The sequence below is a fragment of the Vigna angularis genome, chromosome 3, assembly GCF_016808095.1.
Source record: "Vigna angularis cultivar LongXiaoDou No.4 chromosome 3, ASM1680809v1, whole genome shotgun sequence".
NCBI classification, from domain to species: Eukaryota; Viridiplantae; Streptophyta; class Magnoliopsida; order Fabales; family Fabaceae; genus Vigna; species Vigna angularis.
The window spans coordinates 36037674-36052800 of NC_068972.1; the positions used below are offsets into that span (position 1 = coordinate 36037674).

Below are 15127 nucleotides of genomic sequence, written 5' to 3' on the forward strand. Positions count from 1 at the left end.
TGTAATCATAGTTTAAAAGTTACACCACCTAAATGAGCAAGTAGTTAAAGATAATTTATGAACACATTTACTACTACAAATAACACAACATTTAAGATGAATTAATATATGCTGTTTTGTTTTGCTTAGGCTTATGCTTCACGGAAAGTAGTAATATTGTCCCTCATGATTATCTTGTATTTTTACTTTCATCTTAATGTAATTCTGTGTTTTCTAGCCTTTATTTAAAATAAATAATAATAAAAATAATTCAATTTAAGTTGTTTGGTGGAAAGTTAATATTTCAAGTTTTGGGCTAATCTATTTTAACCTGTAATCAGACGTTCCTAGCTCGGTTTCTTCTTGCTTCTCATTATCTATCGGCTAAAAGATAAATCTCGGTCATCTTTAGTTTTCGGATTTGCAAGATCCAAAGTTAAAAAATAACTTACAAATTGTATAATATTAAAAAGACAAATTGAAAAAATAATTTATAAAGATGTAGGAAGAAACTGTCTTCAAATTCGTGTGCATATCAGACCATTATTATTTTGAACACAACTATGACTTTACTATAATTAATAAGTTAATGATGCATAATTTAATAAAAAGTACGAAAAATTATTTTATAAATATGCGCCTTACTTTACCGTTCTGGACTGAGATTCATTTGCTATAATAACATGAATAGATCATAAAAATTGGCAACTTCCTGAATTATCATGATTGAAAAGAATAAATGAATGATTGCAACAAACAAAATTATGTTACAACAGACATAGAGGCACATTAATCAGTGAGTGATATTATTCCACGCGTGAAGTTATACAATTGACTACAGTAAAGAACTGAGTTTAGAGTTTCAAATTGTTATTTACAAGAGACAGAATGTTTTATATAGCATGAGCCACCAATATCTAAAAACTGAGTAAAGCCAACAACTAGTATCCTACAGCCCTCAAAGGCATGCTAAGCTTACATGCGACCAGAAAAGAAGTGATGCTAAAATTTCATGCCAGACCGTTGAACAATGTCATAGAGAGACAAAAGAATTTCAGCACCAATCAGTGCAATTATGAGCCACTCGAGGAAATCGGATTTCCTATTTTGAAGAATTTCTTGCAGAAAACGGATGTTATGCTGCAAAATCAAAAGGGGATATAGTTAAAATGCAAACATATAAATAAAAGGGGAAAATAATGTCAACGGAAAGTAGGGATAGAGAATCGAACAACAAATTGTTGTCCAGAAGTTATACCTCCACAAATTTCAACTTGAAATCAAGACTTGCAAATCTCTGAGTTAATTCAAATTCATCTCTGAGATATTCCCATATCTGAGCATATTTGGCATCTTTCCAAGCAATGTCTGATCTGCAAAAAACATTTATATTTTATAATAAGATAAATAGAAAGTTCCTAAGATTTGAAATTTTACTATCTTCAGGTACAATATCACAAACACGGCAATTTCTGTTTACCTTGGGTAAGCTTTTTAATTTACTTCTGCAATTTATATTTGGAATAATATATGAAAATTAAAAAAGAATGCATCAATGGATACGATTTATAAATAAGCTATGCTGTGATCAGAATCGTTAATAGTTCTGCTTTCCAACAGTAATATAATATATAAATCAATGTTTCAAATCCCAGACGGGCGTAGCAACCAGCCCAAAAAACACTAAAGCCGGATAACTGCTATTTAGAAAAATTACTCAACTAATCACATTCACAATAAAAAATAAAAAGTAGTTCCCCTATACTACTACAACCACAACTTTAATTTCCTTTTGAAAATTAAAATACCAAAAGTAGGCCCCCGATAAAACCCATAATTTTCCTGTTTATAGGACGTTTTCGGAATCAACATAGCACCACTCTGGTGCTGCTACACTAAACTGCCCCACTATGGCAACTCTTGTAGCAGGAAGGAGCGAGCGGCTACGGCATTATAGCACTATTTAAAGCCCTGAGTAATCTACCAAATACAATATTTAAACAGTTCAACTGAACTCATTCGTGATGCACAAAACATTTCCAACGACAAACCCAACATTCACCAAATACACTATAGTATACACCACAAATAGCTGAAAGCAGGACTACGCGGAAATATATTTCTTTTCTTAAAATCAGTGAGAAACATGACGCATTGGGAAATAAGCTTTATGTGGTCCTAGTTTCCATTAACAGACTTCTTTTGTGTCACCTTCACAAATAAGGAGAGCAGCATTGCGTATGATGGGTGTTGAATATAGTGAAAATTATGTATGAGATTAATCTCTGTTATGTTGAATATACATATAAGATACTCTATTTATAATAGAAGAAATATGGAATAATAGCAAACTAACTAAAGATAAAAGAAACTCTATTTATAATAGAAGAAATATGGAATAATAGCAAACTAACTAAAGATAAAAGAAAAAGATAATATATCTAACACTCCGTCTTAAGCTGGTCCATACAAATCGTATGTATCAAACTTGTTACTAATATAATCAATAAAGACTTAGTGAAAATATCTACTTTTGCATTCGAGTGACACTAAATTGTTAATGATTTGCGAAGACGACATAGAAGACGAAATACCAACTCAGAAGGCTCCACCTGAGCAACAAATTTGGGAGCTTGCTCTATATAAATCTCTTCTTGCAAAGCGTTGTTGAGAAATGCATTATTGACATCCAATTGAGAAAGAGTGTGAACAGAGGTCAACGAACAACTAATAGCAGCTGTGGAGAATAATATTGGACAGCAGTGGACTATCGCAGAACTTCAACTGTGATGACTTTGACAAAGAAGATTATCATTAGTAGTGGACAACGACCATCAGCGACAGACAACGAAAAACTACAAGGATTAGATTGCCATCAGTAACGAATAGTGGCTTGTAGTGGCTGACAGAGATAGACTACAAGGACTAGATTGGACAACATAGAAACAAAATCCCCCTTACAGTGAACAGCAAAAATGACAGTGTGTGAATGATAGACAGTGAAGGTGGAAGATCTAGCTCTTCAAAAGAATAGTCTCCTTTAGTCATCAAAGCACCTAGAAACAGACTCCACCCATAGGGAACAATAATGGACAGAGGCAGCAGACAGTGGACAACAGTGAAAAAGACACTATGAAGAACTGAAAAAGGAAAAAGAGTGACCTCGACTCTCTGAATCACTGCCAGAGAGGAAACGAGGCATGCTACCACACATGGCAGAAAAGGCAGTCGATCCACAACTTCAAAAGGCGTTGAGAGCGCATAGGAGCTCCAATGAAGGCGTCGTTGAAGGCACGGTGATCGCCTAGTTGAGATGATCAAAATCGTGTAGTTGCTAGTTGAAACTAGAACTCTGGCAGTGGCAACGGTAGACGGTGTTGCCGCCAACAGTGGCAGGTGTAGTGGCACAAGCGACAAAAAAAAAAATTCAACAAAACCTGACTCTAGATACCATGTTGAATATAATAAAAACTATGTATGAGATTAATCTTCCTTTAGATTATAATAGAAGAAATATGGACTAAACCCAAAATACAAATAAGAAATAATAACAAACTAACTAAAACTAAAAGATAAAGATAAAATAAAGAGAATATAACTAACAATGGGTAACATGAAAAACATAACAATACCCTTGCATCAAGTTAGTTACACAAAATCACCAAGTGGAATGGATCCATATTTTGTGGGGTTGAGAAGTAGCAAAAGAGTCACAAGGAAAAGCAATAAATTGGAGCACTTCACAACATGAGGGGTTTTTATGCAAGAGGTAACAAACTTCTCTCTGAGTCTCTCTCCTCAATTCTCTATCAACACTTTGCTCTATAACTGAATTCCACCTTCTGCTTCTCTTAAAGTTCGATTTGATATTCCACTGGACCGGATTTTTATGTTTTCAGTTGAATAAAGATAATCTGTTTGATTTTGTAACGTATAACCCCAGAGGCATAGGAGAGAGTGACAATGGTGCTCTTAGATTTACAAGCCAAGGTCACAAGAAGCCTTCAATCTAGAGTTCTCTACCATAGCTCCTTTGACGTATGCTTCCTTTAGTTGTGGATGATTTAAAAGATGAACTGATTCCAGCTGTCTTTAAAAGTACTTGATGTTGCACTAGACCTTCTGTGTCCATAATAGAAGATGAATGTGAAAGCAATTGGTTAAAAGAACTGAAAAGGGTGAATCTTTATTGCAAGGAAAATTTCCTTAATGCTTTGTTTGGATGGGATGATCGAATGAGTGGATGGAAAAGGAAAGGGGAACAAGGGTGAAAAGTGAGGTTTTTAGATTAAGTGATAAAGAGTGGAAATGAAAAAGTGAAAAATAGTTGTTTATAATTCATAATTTCATTTTCTTTTATTTGTTATTTTAATATTATTTTTTAATTATTTATTATTATTATAATAAAAAAACATAAAATTTACAACATAATCAATTATATAAATTTAATATTAGTAAAATATTCATGACATAATATTAGGAAGGGAAGAACTGAGAAGGTTTGAAAAGTGTATTATAGAAAGGAATTTAAAAGTAAAGGTAGTTAAATCGTACGGGCTATCTTATCTTGTAGGATGTTGAAATAAGTAGTTTTAGTTGTTGTGATAGGAAATACCATGTGTGCAAGGAAGAGATTTCCTTTAAGCTGATGTTTGTGTTCAGAGTTGACAATTGCTGAAATAATACAGACAAAGGGTCTTTGAGGCGGCACGTAACACAATCAATTATCCAACTTCATGTGCCTTTCTTTCCACTGTAGTGCAAAATTCTCAGTGCACCCTCCTCACCTCATTTATCTATTTTTCATTTTTCTCTTTTTCATGCCTTTAGTCTCTTTTCTTCCCTCCTTTATATTCCATCCTCAGAAGCAAACAAGCTACGAATGTGAAAGAGAAGAATTGCTACAGTGGTGAAGCAAAAAGCATGATGCAGTAACAGGCAGGACTCTGGGAATCCTTCCCTCTCAATAGTCATGGATCTTGCCTCTCTAATTTCCATAACATAACACTCAGAGACAGACTTTGTTCCCAATTAATGCTAATAACCTTCTCTTTATTTTGTTATTACAGAATACTTACAAGCTCTCCTTTTCCTTCAAGAATATAATTTTTTAATAGGAAGACTAACAATAACCTCCCCCCACAGAAAAAGAAGGGTTACCTTACTTCAACGTGATAATCAGGAAAAGTATTCTGTATGATATTAGCATGTTTCCCATTAGCAATTTGGTGTCTCCACAAGGAAACTGACTAACTCGTTCACACAAGTTAAGCCTTGTACTTAATCTTTTCTCATAACAATTCACTTCAGCTCCTTTAACAATAAACTTGCTGCAACTTTGTTTTTGCTTTGTATAAGCAAGAGAAAATTATTGGAAGACACAATATCTCCACCAATAAAAGACAGCCACAGCTGCAAGATGACAAGGACAAGTTATGATGTGGGAAGATACAAGAACTTTTAGGGGATTCTTGAATTTGCACTATTAGAATTGTGGTCACCTCTGGCCCACTTTAATTTCGACCCTACTAGAATTAATTGTTATTGCTTGAAAAAAATTACTTATTAGAGGGCTGACCAAAGACCAAGTGCAGTATAATGCAGCCATTGATTTGAGATGACAGCTTTTAGCTTGAAATCTCAAATTGACTAGAGATTTCTTTGTAGCACTTGTAAGCTTGGGAAGTTCTCACTTGGTAAGTTAGTTTTGTAATTATTCAAATTCTAAGATATTTATTACTGTGGTCAAATGTAGAGTTTTAAAGAGAGAATATAGAGTTTCGTAATTATGAAGAAACGAACTCAAACCCAATTACAAAAGTTTTATAAAGGTCATAGGATGGAATCTCTAATCTCTAACTCTAAGTTATTTACAGGTGACAGCTGTCAAGTGGAAAAATAACAACCTACTACTGTACAAGAGAAATTAAATTAAATCAAGTAAAACTATACTCCAATATTTGCCCCAAAGCAATTGAAGAGTGAGGGGCACACGTGTCCACTACTTTGAGCTTTGGTCAAAGAGCAGAAAATCAAGCAGGACAGAGGGCCTTGGTTAAGACATCATCACATTTGTGCAATGTATCATGCAGTAATATTTAATTTACCCATTAACTTTTTCTCTATTCAACATACATTCGAGAGGGAAAACCTTGTGCAATGACAAGGTTGTTGTCTTGTGACATAGAAATAATACTCAAATCTTGAAAACAGCCTTCCCTTTGTGGGTTTAAGGTTTCATACACCTACCCTCTTTAGATCCAACTGTTTCATTCATTAGATTGCCATTTAAGATTTTGATATTGAAACTAAATTAGTCTTGCAAAATAAATAGCAACTAGTATCACAAGTAAAATTTTACTTTTCAACTTTGGAAACTAAAATTGACCTGCAAAATTTGTTACCATATAGGATTATTACCTCTCAAATAGTCCAAGCTTTAGAATGACATCAGCAAGATTTGAATTTGCCTTGCCCACCAACTGGAAAAGTTTCTTCCTTTGCATTTTAAATTTTCCAGTTGCTTCCATCTCACGGTTTATGTCAGTAAATTCTGCAACCATTCCATCAACCTAGAATAAAAGCAGAAGGGAGCTGTTAAGTAGACCTTTAGTGGAATATCACCAGTATAAGGTATCAAAAAATCCTGACAAGATGAAGAACATACCTGCCGACCATAGTAATCAAGAGCAATACTTTGACCTAGAACACTACCAATAGTTCGAATTCCATCAATGTTCAAGTATTGTAACATTATGTAATCTAGCCCACCTTGCATCCATGTGCTTAAAGATGGTTTTTCTCTAACTTCATACTCTAAAATCTCAAAAGGCAAAACAGAATAAAAGTTAAATTTTATAAAAAGCATTCAGCAAGACAATAGAAACATAAATAAAAGAAAAATGTAATAAAAACAAGGCAATAGTGTGTCTGAATGAATAATAATTTCAATGACCCAGTAATATACACTATGATAATAGTTGATTTTCTCATGTGTACAAAAAAATACTGCTTGAATCCACCAGTTCATGGATCACAAATTCCAAGCTACAACACAGCAAAATATGGGCAGAGTCTACATGCTTTTCCAACAAATGTCAAGAAAAAAGGGACTAAACTTAGGCATGCGATAGTGTTAAATAGAATTTACCAATATTACAATTCACAATTCAAAAAATAGCCTCTCATATACATCATTTGTATCTTGATTCAACTATCATACTCCCTTGTAATAAAAAAAGTCATGTTTTCGTTACCATACATACATACATATATATATATAGAATTTACCAATATTATGATTCACAATTCAAAAAATAACCTCTCAGATACATCATTTGTATCTTGATTCAACTACCATGCTCCCTTGTACTAAAAGTCATATTTTCGTTACCATACACACACACACACACACACACACACACACACATATATATATATATATATAGAATTTACCAATAATACGATTCACAATTCAAAAAATAGCCTCTCAGATACATCATTTGTATCTTGATTCAACTACCATGCTCCCTTGTAATAAGTCATATTTTCATTACCATACATACATACATATATATACATACATACATACATATATATATATATATATGTACATACATACATACATATATATGTGTGTGTGTATATATATATAGGAGACAAACCAATGAAAACTTTTCTTATTGTGAGAAATGAGAATTGTTGGAAGTCCCACATCGACTAGCGATAAAGCCAAATTATAATATATAAGTAGGTGCAAACCTCACCTTACAAGCCGGTTTTGTGAGGTTGAGTTAGGCTTAAAGTCCACTTCTTAGCATGGTATCAGAGCTATGGTTAGAGTTTATCCTAGCGATATCGGATCACCCATTAATGTCTAGTCTCACGCTCAAGATGATGTTTATACCTCGGCATGAGGGGGGTGTTGGAAGTCACACATCGACTAGAGATAAAGCCAATTTATAATATATAAGTGGGTGCAAACCTCACCTTACAAGCCGGTTTTGTGGGGTTGAGTTAGGCTTAAAGCCCACTTCTTAATATGGTATCAGAGTCATGGTTGGAGCCTTTCCTAGTGAGATCTATGTGGGCTTCTGTTCCACCCGTTGTCGGGCCATTATCGGACCACCCATTAATTTTACTCTCACACTCGAGATGTTTATACCTCGGAGTGAAAGGGGTGTGTTGGAAGTCTCACATCGACTAGAGATAAGGCCAAATTATAATATATAATTGGGGTGCAAACCTCACCATACAAGCCGGTTTTGTGGGGTTGAGTTAGGCTTAAAAGCCACTTTCTAATAAGAACTACATATCTAGACCATATAAACATACATGGGTGATCAACCTTAAAAGTTAGTTAATGGTTACATGACCACTTAAAATAAGATATGTGCATTTTCTTTCAATATTGACCATATAAATATGATCTAATGGCCTATATTTATAGTTTTCAATTCACAAAATGTAACGGTTCTCATCTGATACATGGGCGTGTTGTATTACAACTGCTTTGCTACATGCAACATTTCTGGTACTTCACGTGGTAGCTTTTTGACTTTCTGCCATTTTTTATATTCCACAATTGATAACACAGATCAAAATCTATGCATTATATTTTAAATTTTAAAAGCAAATACAAATTGGATATCAGAACTCACCATCCTTTCTCATTTCTGGAAGCAGACCAGATGCATGCTTCTTAACAATTTTCAAATAGCCATCTACCTCGTGCTCAGCAACATTAAACAATACAATGGAACCATACTGAAAAACCACCATGTAACAGCCATTGCTTCCACTCAAGAAAGAACCCGAACCCTAAAAAGGTAGTTTGCAGTTACTATCATTGATCTTATGACTTCAAATGTTAATAAAACAGTTTAGAAGGAACACAAAACACTTGATCCTCCCGAGCATGAATGCTTTGTAACATAAGAACAGTGATCTATAATTGGAAAAGGGATACAAAGAAGTGCAATCAATTTGACTTAATACAATGTAAACATGTATTGTCAGTATTCACAAAAATCATAGAAATATGTTAGAACAAAGATGGTTTCTCCAATTTCAAATTCTATCCTGAACTCATTGTAGAGGGATTTGAATAATACTCAACTGGCATGAGTCTAGTCTCATGATGTTTTTCATATGAAAGGGTATAAACATTAAAGACAAGAAAAAATAAACAATAGTCGGTCAATAGTAGTTGAGGTCACAATTTCACCATTTATCTTTCCATCAAGTAAAATCAAAGCAAATTGAAAAGCACTTGTGTGCATTAAATACTCTGAATCATTTCCTCAAAACTTGTAAACTTTTCTGGAATTATATCCTCAAATACTTATTATTCCTAACATACAGGATATGTATTACCTAGATACTAGATACCATACCTCCAATAATGATAAATTATAAACAAGGAAAATAAGGCAGAACATGGGTAAACAATTAATACAAAATGGACACAACAAAAACACAAGAGCCACATACCTTCAAATGACATATATCACCAAACTTAAGAACTATATAATTAGTCATCCGTGATGATGGCGGCACAAAGTTTGGTTTGTTCTGTTCCACCAAGCTTTTTAAATCAACACTAAATTCAAAGAAATGAAAGAGACAAAATAAATCAATATTGATATACATATATAGTATGAAACAACAACAAGCTGTCAAACAGGTAGCAACATTAAGTTATCCTACTTGAAAAATCTGCAAGATTACTCTGTCCTAACAGTTCATGAATTTAACAAATAACTGGAGAAGACATTCTTAGTTACCCATTTATCACAAAAATAAATGATAGTTTTCTAATAACAACAAAATTAGAAGAACACACACAAGATCATACTTCTTGAGAGGCAGACAACCTTGATATCCAGAGTAGTGATTTAACTACAACTACAACTCTTCAAGCATAGTTCGTGAGAATTAACAATGACCATTGTCCTGGAGCACTGAAGGCATAATTTTCACATTTAAGAAATAAATGCCAAATTTATTCAAGAATGAAGTCACTTGTGGTTACTGCATATTACAAAATTCAGAACTACATTTGTGAATGAGAAGGGTGGGGCACATTATTATAGTCTAAAATGATAACCCATTGAATTAACCTAAAGAACTAATCAAGACTCAAACAATTGCAGTCATTCTGAAGCCACTGCAGGAACATATCGATGCAGCCAACTATCTTTTTTTACTTGACTATGTTTTTGGTCCCTGAAATTTGATTATGCATAGGTAATGCAAAAAACAATCTTATATTGCCACAATTACACATCACTGTTGATATGACTTTAAGGTAGCTAGAGTAAAGTCCATCTTAGGTTTGCAATTGAATGACAGTTAAAACTCCATTCTTGCTCAAGACTAAATAATTATAAGCAAAATTAATAACTAACTATCACATTAATAAAAATAGCAGTAAAGTTCATTTACAATGCTTGTTTTCATACAATAAATAAAATACAGTTTAGGGAATCGAAATTTATTTATATAAAAGTCCACCAATCATCACCTCTTTTTTCTTAGATTTGAGTCTAAAGGGACTAGCATTTTTTTCTCTAGTAATAACAATAACAATAATGATAACCAATATTACAACTATGAAGGACCCAGACCAATTAACCAGTCCTCCACGCTCTTCCTACACATTCACATTGTTTCTCAACTTCAAATTACACGAAAAATAAAATATAAGCGAATTAGTAACGAATCATACTAATGAATTTGGGAAATGATTGGAGTAAAAGAAGATGAAGAGAGGGGAATGGTAAATACCTAGTAGAGAAGAAGAAGGCTCTGACGGGAATACAAGGCTTGGTATCTTGGTCGACGGTTCCGTCATCACGGCTTTCCGCGTCGACCTCGGAGCAGGAAACGACGTCGTTCCAGTCGAGGGTGGGGTGCGACGAAATGCAGCGCGGAGCGGGGGCGGTGAAGTGGCGCGAGTGGGTGAAGGAAACGCGGGATGTTGGGGTAAAAGATTGAGAGTGAGGATGGGTGATGATTGTGGCGAGAGTGGTGAACGAAGAGGAGCAACAAATGGTGGTGAGTGAAGAAGAAGAAGAGGAGAAGAGGAAGGAACTGTGGCGCAAGGCTCTCAGGGTGGTGCTGTCGAAGGTGCGCCACATCTTCGATTTCGGTGCAGACAGAACGACGCTAACACATCTTCAACTAACCCTCGTGTGTTTTTTATTTATTATTTCTGTTCAATTTTTTTTGTATGATAGTAAAAAATAATAAAATTATAATTATAAATAAAAATAAATAGCTTGTATAATAAAAATATTTTTCTACTTTTATAAGTACTTTTTATTATAAATAGTTGTTTTAGTTTTAAAGAATATTAACTCAGAAAAACGGCCACTTAAATATATTAAAAAGGATTTTATAAATTTTTATAACAACTTTTTGTCTAATATATTGGTATGTTTGAATTCATATTTAAAAGATATTTTAAACGGATCACGTGGATGTTGTAAAAAAATATTGTTAAAGAAATATTTTTCTATTAAAAAACAGTTAAAACAATATTTAAAAAGTAAAAAAATAGTTCAATTTTAAAATACAATCACTCAAAAATTATTGTTAAAAAAAATAGTTCAATTTTATAAAATTTTTATTTAAGATTTTTCTTACATATCATAAATTTATTATTTTTGTAATTTTTTCAGTTAAGTTAAAAAAAATTATATAGTTTAATACAAAAATAGTAGGAATGGACAAGTCTAAAATTTTAAAGTCGATTGATAGTTATCCGAATCAATTATTTTAATTGATTTATCTCTTAAATTTATATTTTAAAGTTTTAAATCTAATTCTTTTAAGTATAAAATTTGATATAAATTTGATAATTTATTAGATTTTGAAAATTTAAAATGAATGTGAATCTAAATCAATTTAACTTATGGAAGATTAGATTAAATAAAGCTTAAGTATATAATTCATCTAACAAAGTTTGATTAAACTTTTAAGTAATGGAAAATTGAGCGTAGTGAAATCTATAAATAATTAGATCATATGGTGATAAAGTCAAACTAAGTTAGTTTAGATTCTTATTAGACTAATTTAAGACATATCTAAGTCAAGTCGATCCAAATTGGATTCAATTTTAAGTCAAGTCAAATTTAAGTAAAGTTGGTAATTTATTAATTTCAATATCAACACTAAGTATCTACTTAAAAATGTATGTGGTTATATTGTCTCTTATAAGAAAGTATGGATCCTATAAAGTTTAACTTTTGAGGAAAACCCTAAATGGGACATAAAAAAGCTTGATGATCATGTCCAAAGAAACTTGTCACCTCCTCACCTAAATGAAAATATGTTTAAATCTCTTGGTATAATTTTAAATAAACAAACAAAGTTCATGGCGAAGTAGACATAAGAAAGAAGACAAAAGCATAATGTTTAACCATCTATTAAAATATTAGATCTTACTTCTCCAAAAAAAATGATACTTTAACATACATAAATTTTTACATTCATTTAATGCTACCATTTCTTACTTTTTACTCTTTTTTCCTGAAAAAAGACAAAAATTTATTCTTTTATGACTATTTTACCCTTATATTGTACGTTAAATTAATGTAAAAGTGTGTCATTGTATCATTACTTTTCTCCAAAAAGACAACTACAACTTGAACTTGAAAAGCTTGTTGCTAAAAGCATCCCTAGAGCATCCAAACATCAGAAAGAATATTCTAATAGGTCCAAGGGAAAGTTTGAAAATATATTTGAAAGTGCTCCAAAGCACTCAAAATCATCAAAGTGACACCCCAATCACTATAGTATAGATCCTTTAAAAGAAGTTGTTGTTTTATAACAACAAAAACAAAAGTCATAGCATGAACCAATTACTGAGAACTAAGGTGTATACTCCCGTTCTAGTAATCGGTTAACTTTCAACCTTTGTTCATTTTGCCAAATGAGCAATATTTAAGTATTTATAAATGAACAAATACATCTACCAAATATATCGCTACATATTTCATGCTAAAATATAATCAGATATTAGAAGGTTCACTAGTAGTGTTGAAGGTGGTGCGATGCAACTGTATTAGAAGGTTCACTAGTAGCTCCAAAACATTTGTCTTTCATTTTGTGTTTGATAATGTTTTGTGGCATATGTGTTTAAGTGAGATAGGGATAAGAATTTTGTGCAAGCATGGTTATTGAGTAACCCTTAGATGAAGGTTTTATAGTTTTGTGGGTGTGGGCATTTTGTCTACAATAAGCAACATAAAAGATTGTTCTTAAAAGCAATACATAGCATGAAGGACACTTTGAATAATGTTCATTTTTAATGTTGGGATTTGTCCCTTAAGTCATCCTTCATTAGAAGGCATGAGGTACTTCCTCCCTGTAACTAATAACTATGAACGATAACTTGGGTATTCACAATGAATCATAAATTTAAAGATTTCAATCATTTCAAGCATCGGTGAACTCTAACATTTAACTAGCCCATTAAGAAGGCTAAGTGTTTTAGACAATGAATTAGAATTTTGCACTAAAGATTTTCACAACTTTGCATAAGGCATTATGAGGAAATATATTGTTCTTCATACTCTATAGAAAAATAAGGTAGCTGAAAGGATAAACAAGACCTTGAGAGACGACCTAGGAGTAACTCCCTTTGTCGCAACCAGAATCGCGATGGGACCGCGAAGTGAAAAGCAAACGGGTGTAAAGAAAAGATTTTGGGAGTCGCCACCATAATTTATTTTGGAAAAACTATGGAAAACCATAAAATAAAAGCGTGGTCTACGAAAACTAGATTTTAGGTTCGAGAATCGGTTACACGTAAGGAAGATATTAGCACCCTACCGCGCCTGCCCAAAAGTGGTACCTTTAATTAAAGACTTAATACCAATTTTGGTCCCAATTTTTGTCAGCTTTATTCTAAATGGTCCTAATTTTTTTTTCTGTTCAATGTTGTCCTAAAGAATGTAATTTATGTTCAATTTAGTCTTTTTTGCAAACAGAGTTTAAATCGTTAATGGCACACTGTCCAGCTATGCAATAAGTGAATGTCATGTCATTTAACTGTTGACCTGCCTTGCCATGTGGTAGCCCCTTCCCCACCCAAAAAATTAGGGTTTCTGAATGCAAGGAGGAAAGACTTCCTTACGCCTACGCCGCTAGAGGAAAACTGAAACTTGCAATGGTCCAATTGATAATAGTGGGTTTGTCGGAGTTTCGCAAAAACGAGAGTGAATTCCTTTCTCGCGGCGCGGTGAGGGTTGCAGTGGCGGCGCCTCTACGAAGGTTCAATCTCCGACGTAGTCGCGATCTGAGAAGCCCACCATTCTCAAGCGATTTGAGGGTTTTGATTTGGGGGTTTTTTATTGTGTTATATGGTTTTTGTAAATTAGAATATATGATTATCGTTTCAAAATTGATTTAGGGAATTCTTGGTTCTTCTCTATTTTGCGAGTGGTTAGGGATTCTGTTCTTCCCTGCAAGTCTGGGTTTTGGGTTTTGCGAAGTGGGGGATGAGGGTTCAGATTGAGAATATTAGGGTTTCTGAACTTGGAATGAGGGTTCTTCTCTGTTGGGGATGAGGGTTCTTCTCTGTTGGGGATGAGGGTTCTTCTCTGTTGGGGATGAGGGTTCTTCTTTGTTTTTCCATGAATTTATTTTTTCGTTTTGGGTTCATTTGATTCGCGATAATGGGTTCCGTAGTGGTTGTTGTTGGATGCACGCGTGGCGCCAAGTGTTGGTAGGTGCGCCATTAACGATTTAAACGCCGTCTGCAAAAATGACTAAATTGAACATAAATTACATTCTTTAGGACAACATTGAACAGAAAAAAAAATTAGGACCATTTCGAATAAAGCTAACAAAAATTGGGACCAAAATTGGTATTAAGCCTTAATTAAATGTATAAAGTTGACGTAATTTTTCAAAATATTTAATTTTCCCTAAAAAAATAATAATATAAAGAAACTATTAAGAAACAAAAATATTTTTTGTTTTATAAACCTGACAAATATTGACCTTGCTCCTACGTATATCCATTTATAATGAAAAATCAAAGATCACGTAGTTCTTCATCTAGAAAAAGATTTGTGAGTTTGTTTGAAAATTATTAAGGATTATTTTGGATTTTTGAAAAGTGAACCTGACAAGGATT

General features: G+C 33.2%; 1 protein-coding gene across 1 annotated transcript; it reads right to left on the reverse strand.

Annotated features, from left to right (window-relative positions):
• Nucleotides 1–741: 741 nt before the first annotated feature.
• On the reverse strand, nt 742–11167 carry LOC108326619 (protein RETARDED ROOT GROWTH-LIKE). Its single transcript, XM_017560216.2, has 7 exons — nt 10768–11167; nt 9472–9580; nt 8640–8799; nt 6647–6795; nt 6400–6551; nt 1238–1352; nt 742–1119 (listed from the first exon to the last, which is right to left on the reverse strand). The coding sequence occupies exons 1-7, from the start codon at nt 11118–11120 to the stop codon at nt 982–984; spliced, it is 1176 nt and encodes a 391-aa protein (XP_017415705.1). The 5' UTR covers nt 11121–11167; the 3' UTR covers nt 742–981.
• Between the last annotated feature and the right edge of the window lie 3960 nt (nt 11168–15127).

What these genes read in the sequence shown, in the direction of transcription:
- LOC108326619 (XM_017560216.2), bottom strand. Translation starts at nt 11,120, where the DNA reads ATGTGGCGCACCTTCGACAGCACCACCCTGAGAGCCTTGCGCCACAGT. An exon ending in TCCAGAAATGAGAAAGGATG is followed by an intron (nt 6,796 to 8,639) that starts GTGAGTTCTGAT and finishes TTGAGATTTTAG; the next exon opens with AGTATGAAGTTAGAGAAAAA. An exon ending in TCAAGTTGAAATTTGTGGAG is followed by an intron (nt 1,120 to 1,237) that starts GTATAACTTCTG and finishes TTGATTTTGCAG; the next exon opens with CATAACATCCGTTTTCTGCA.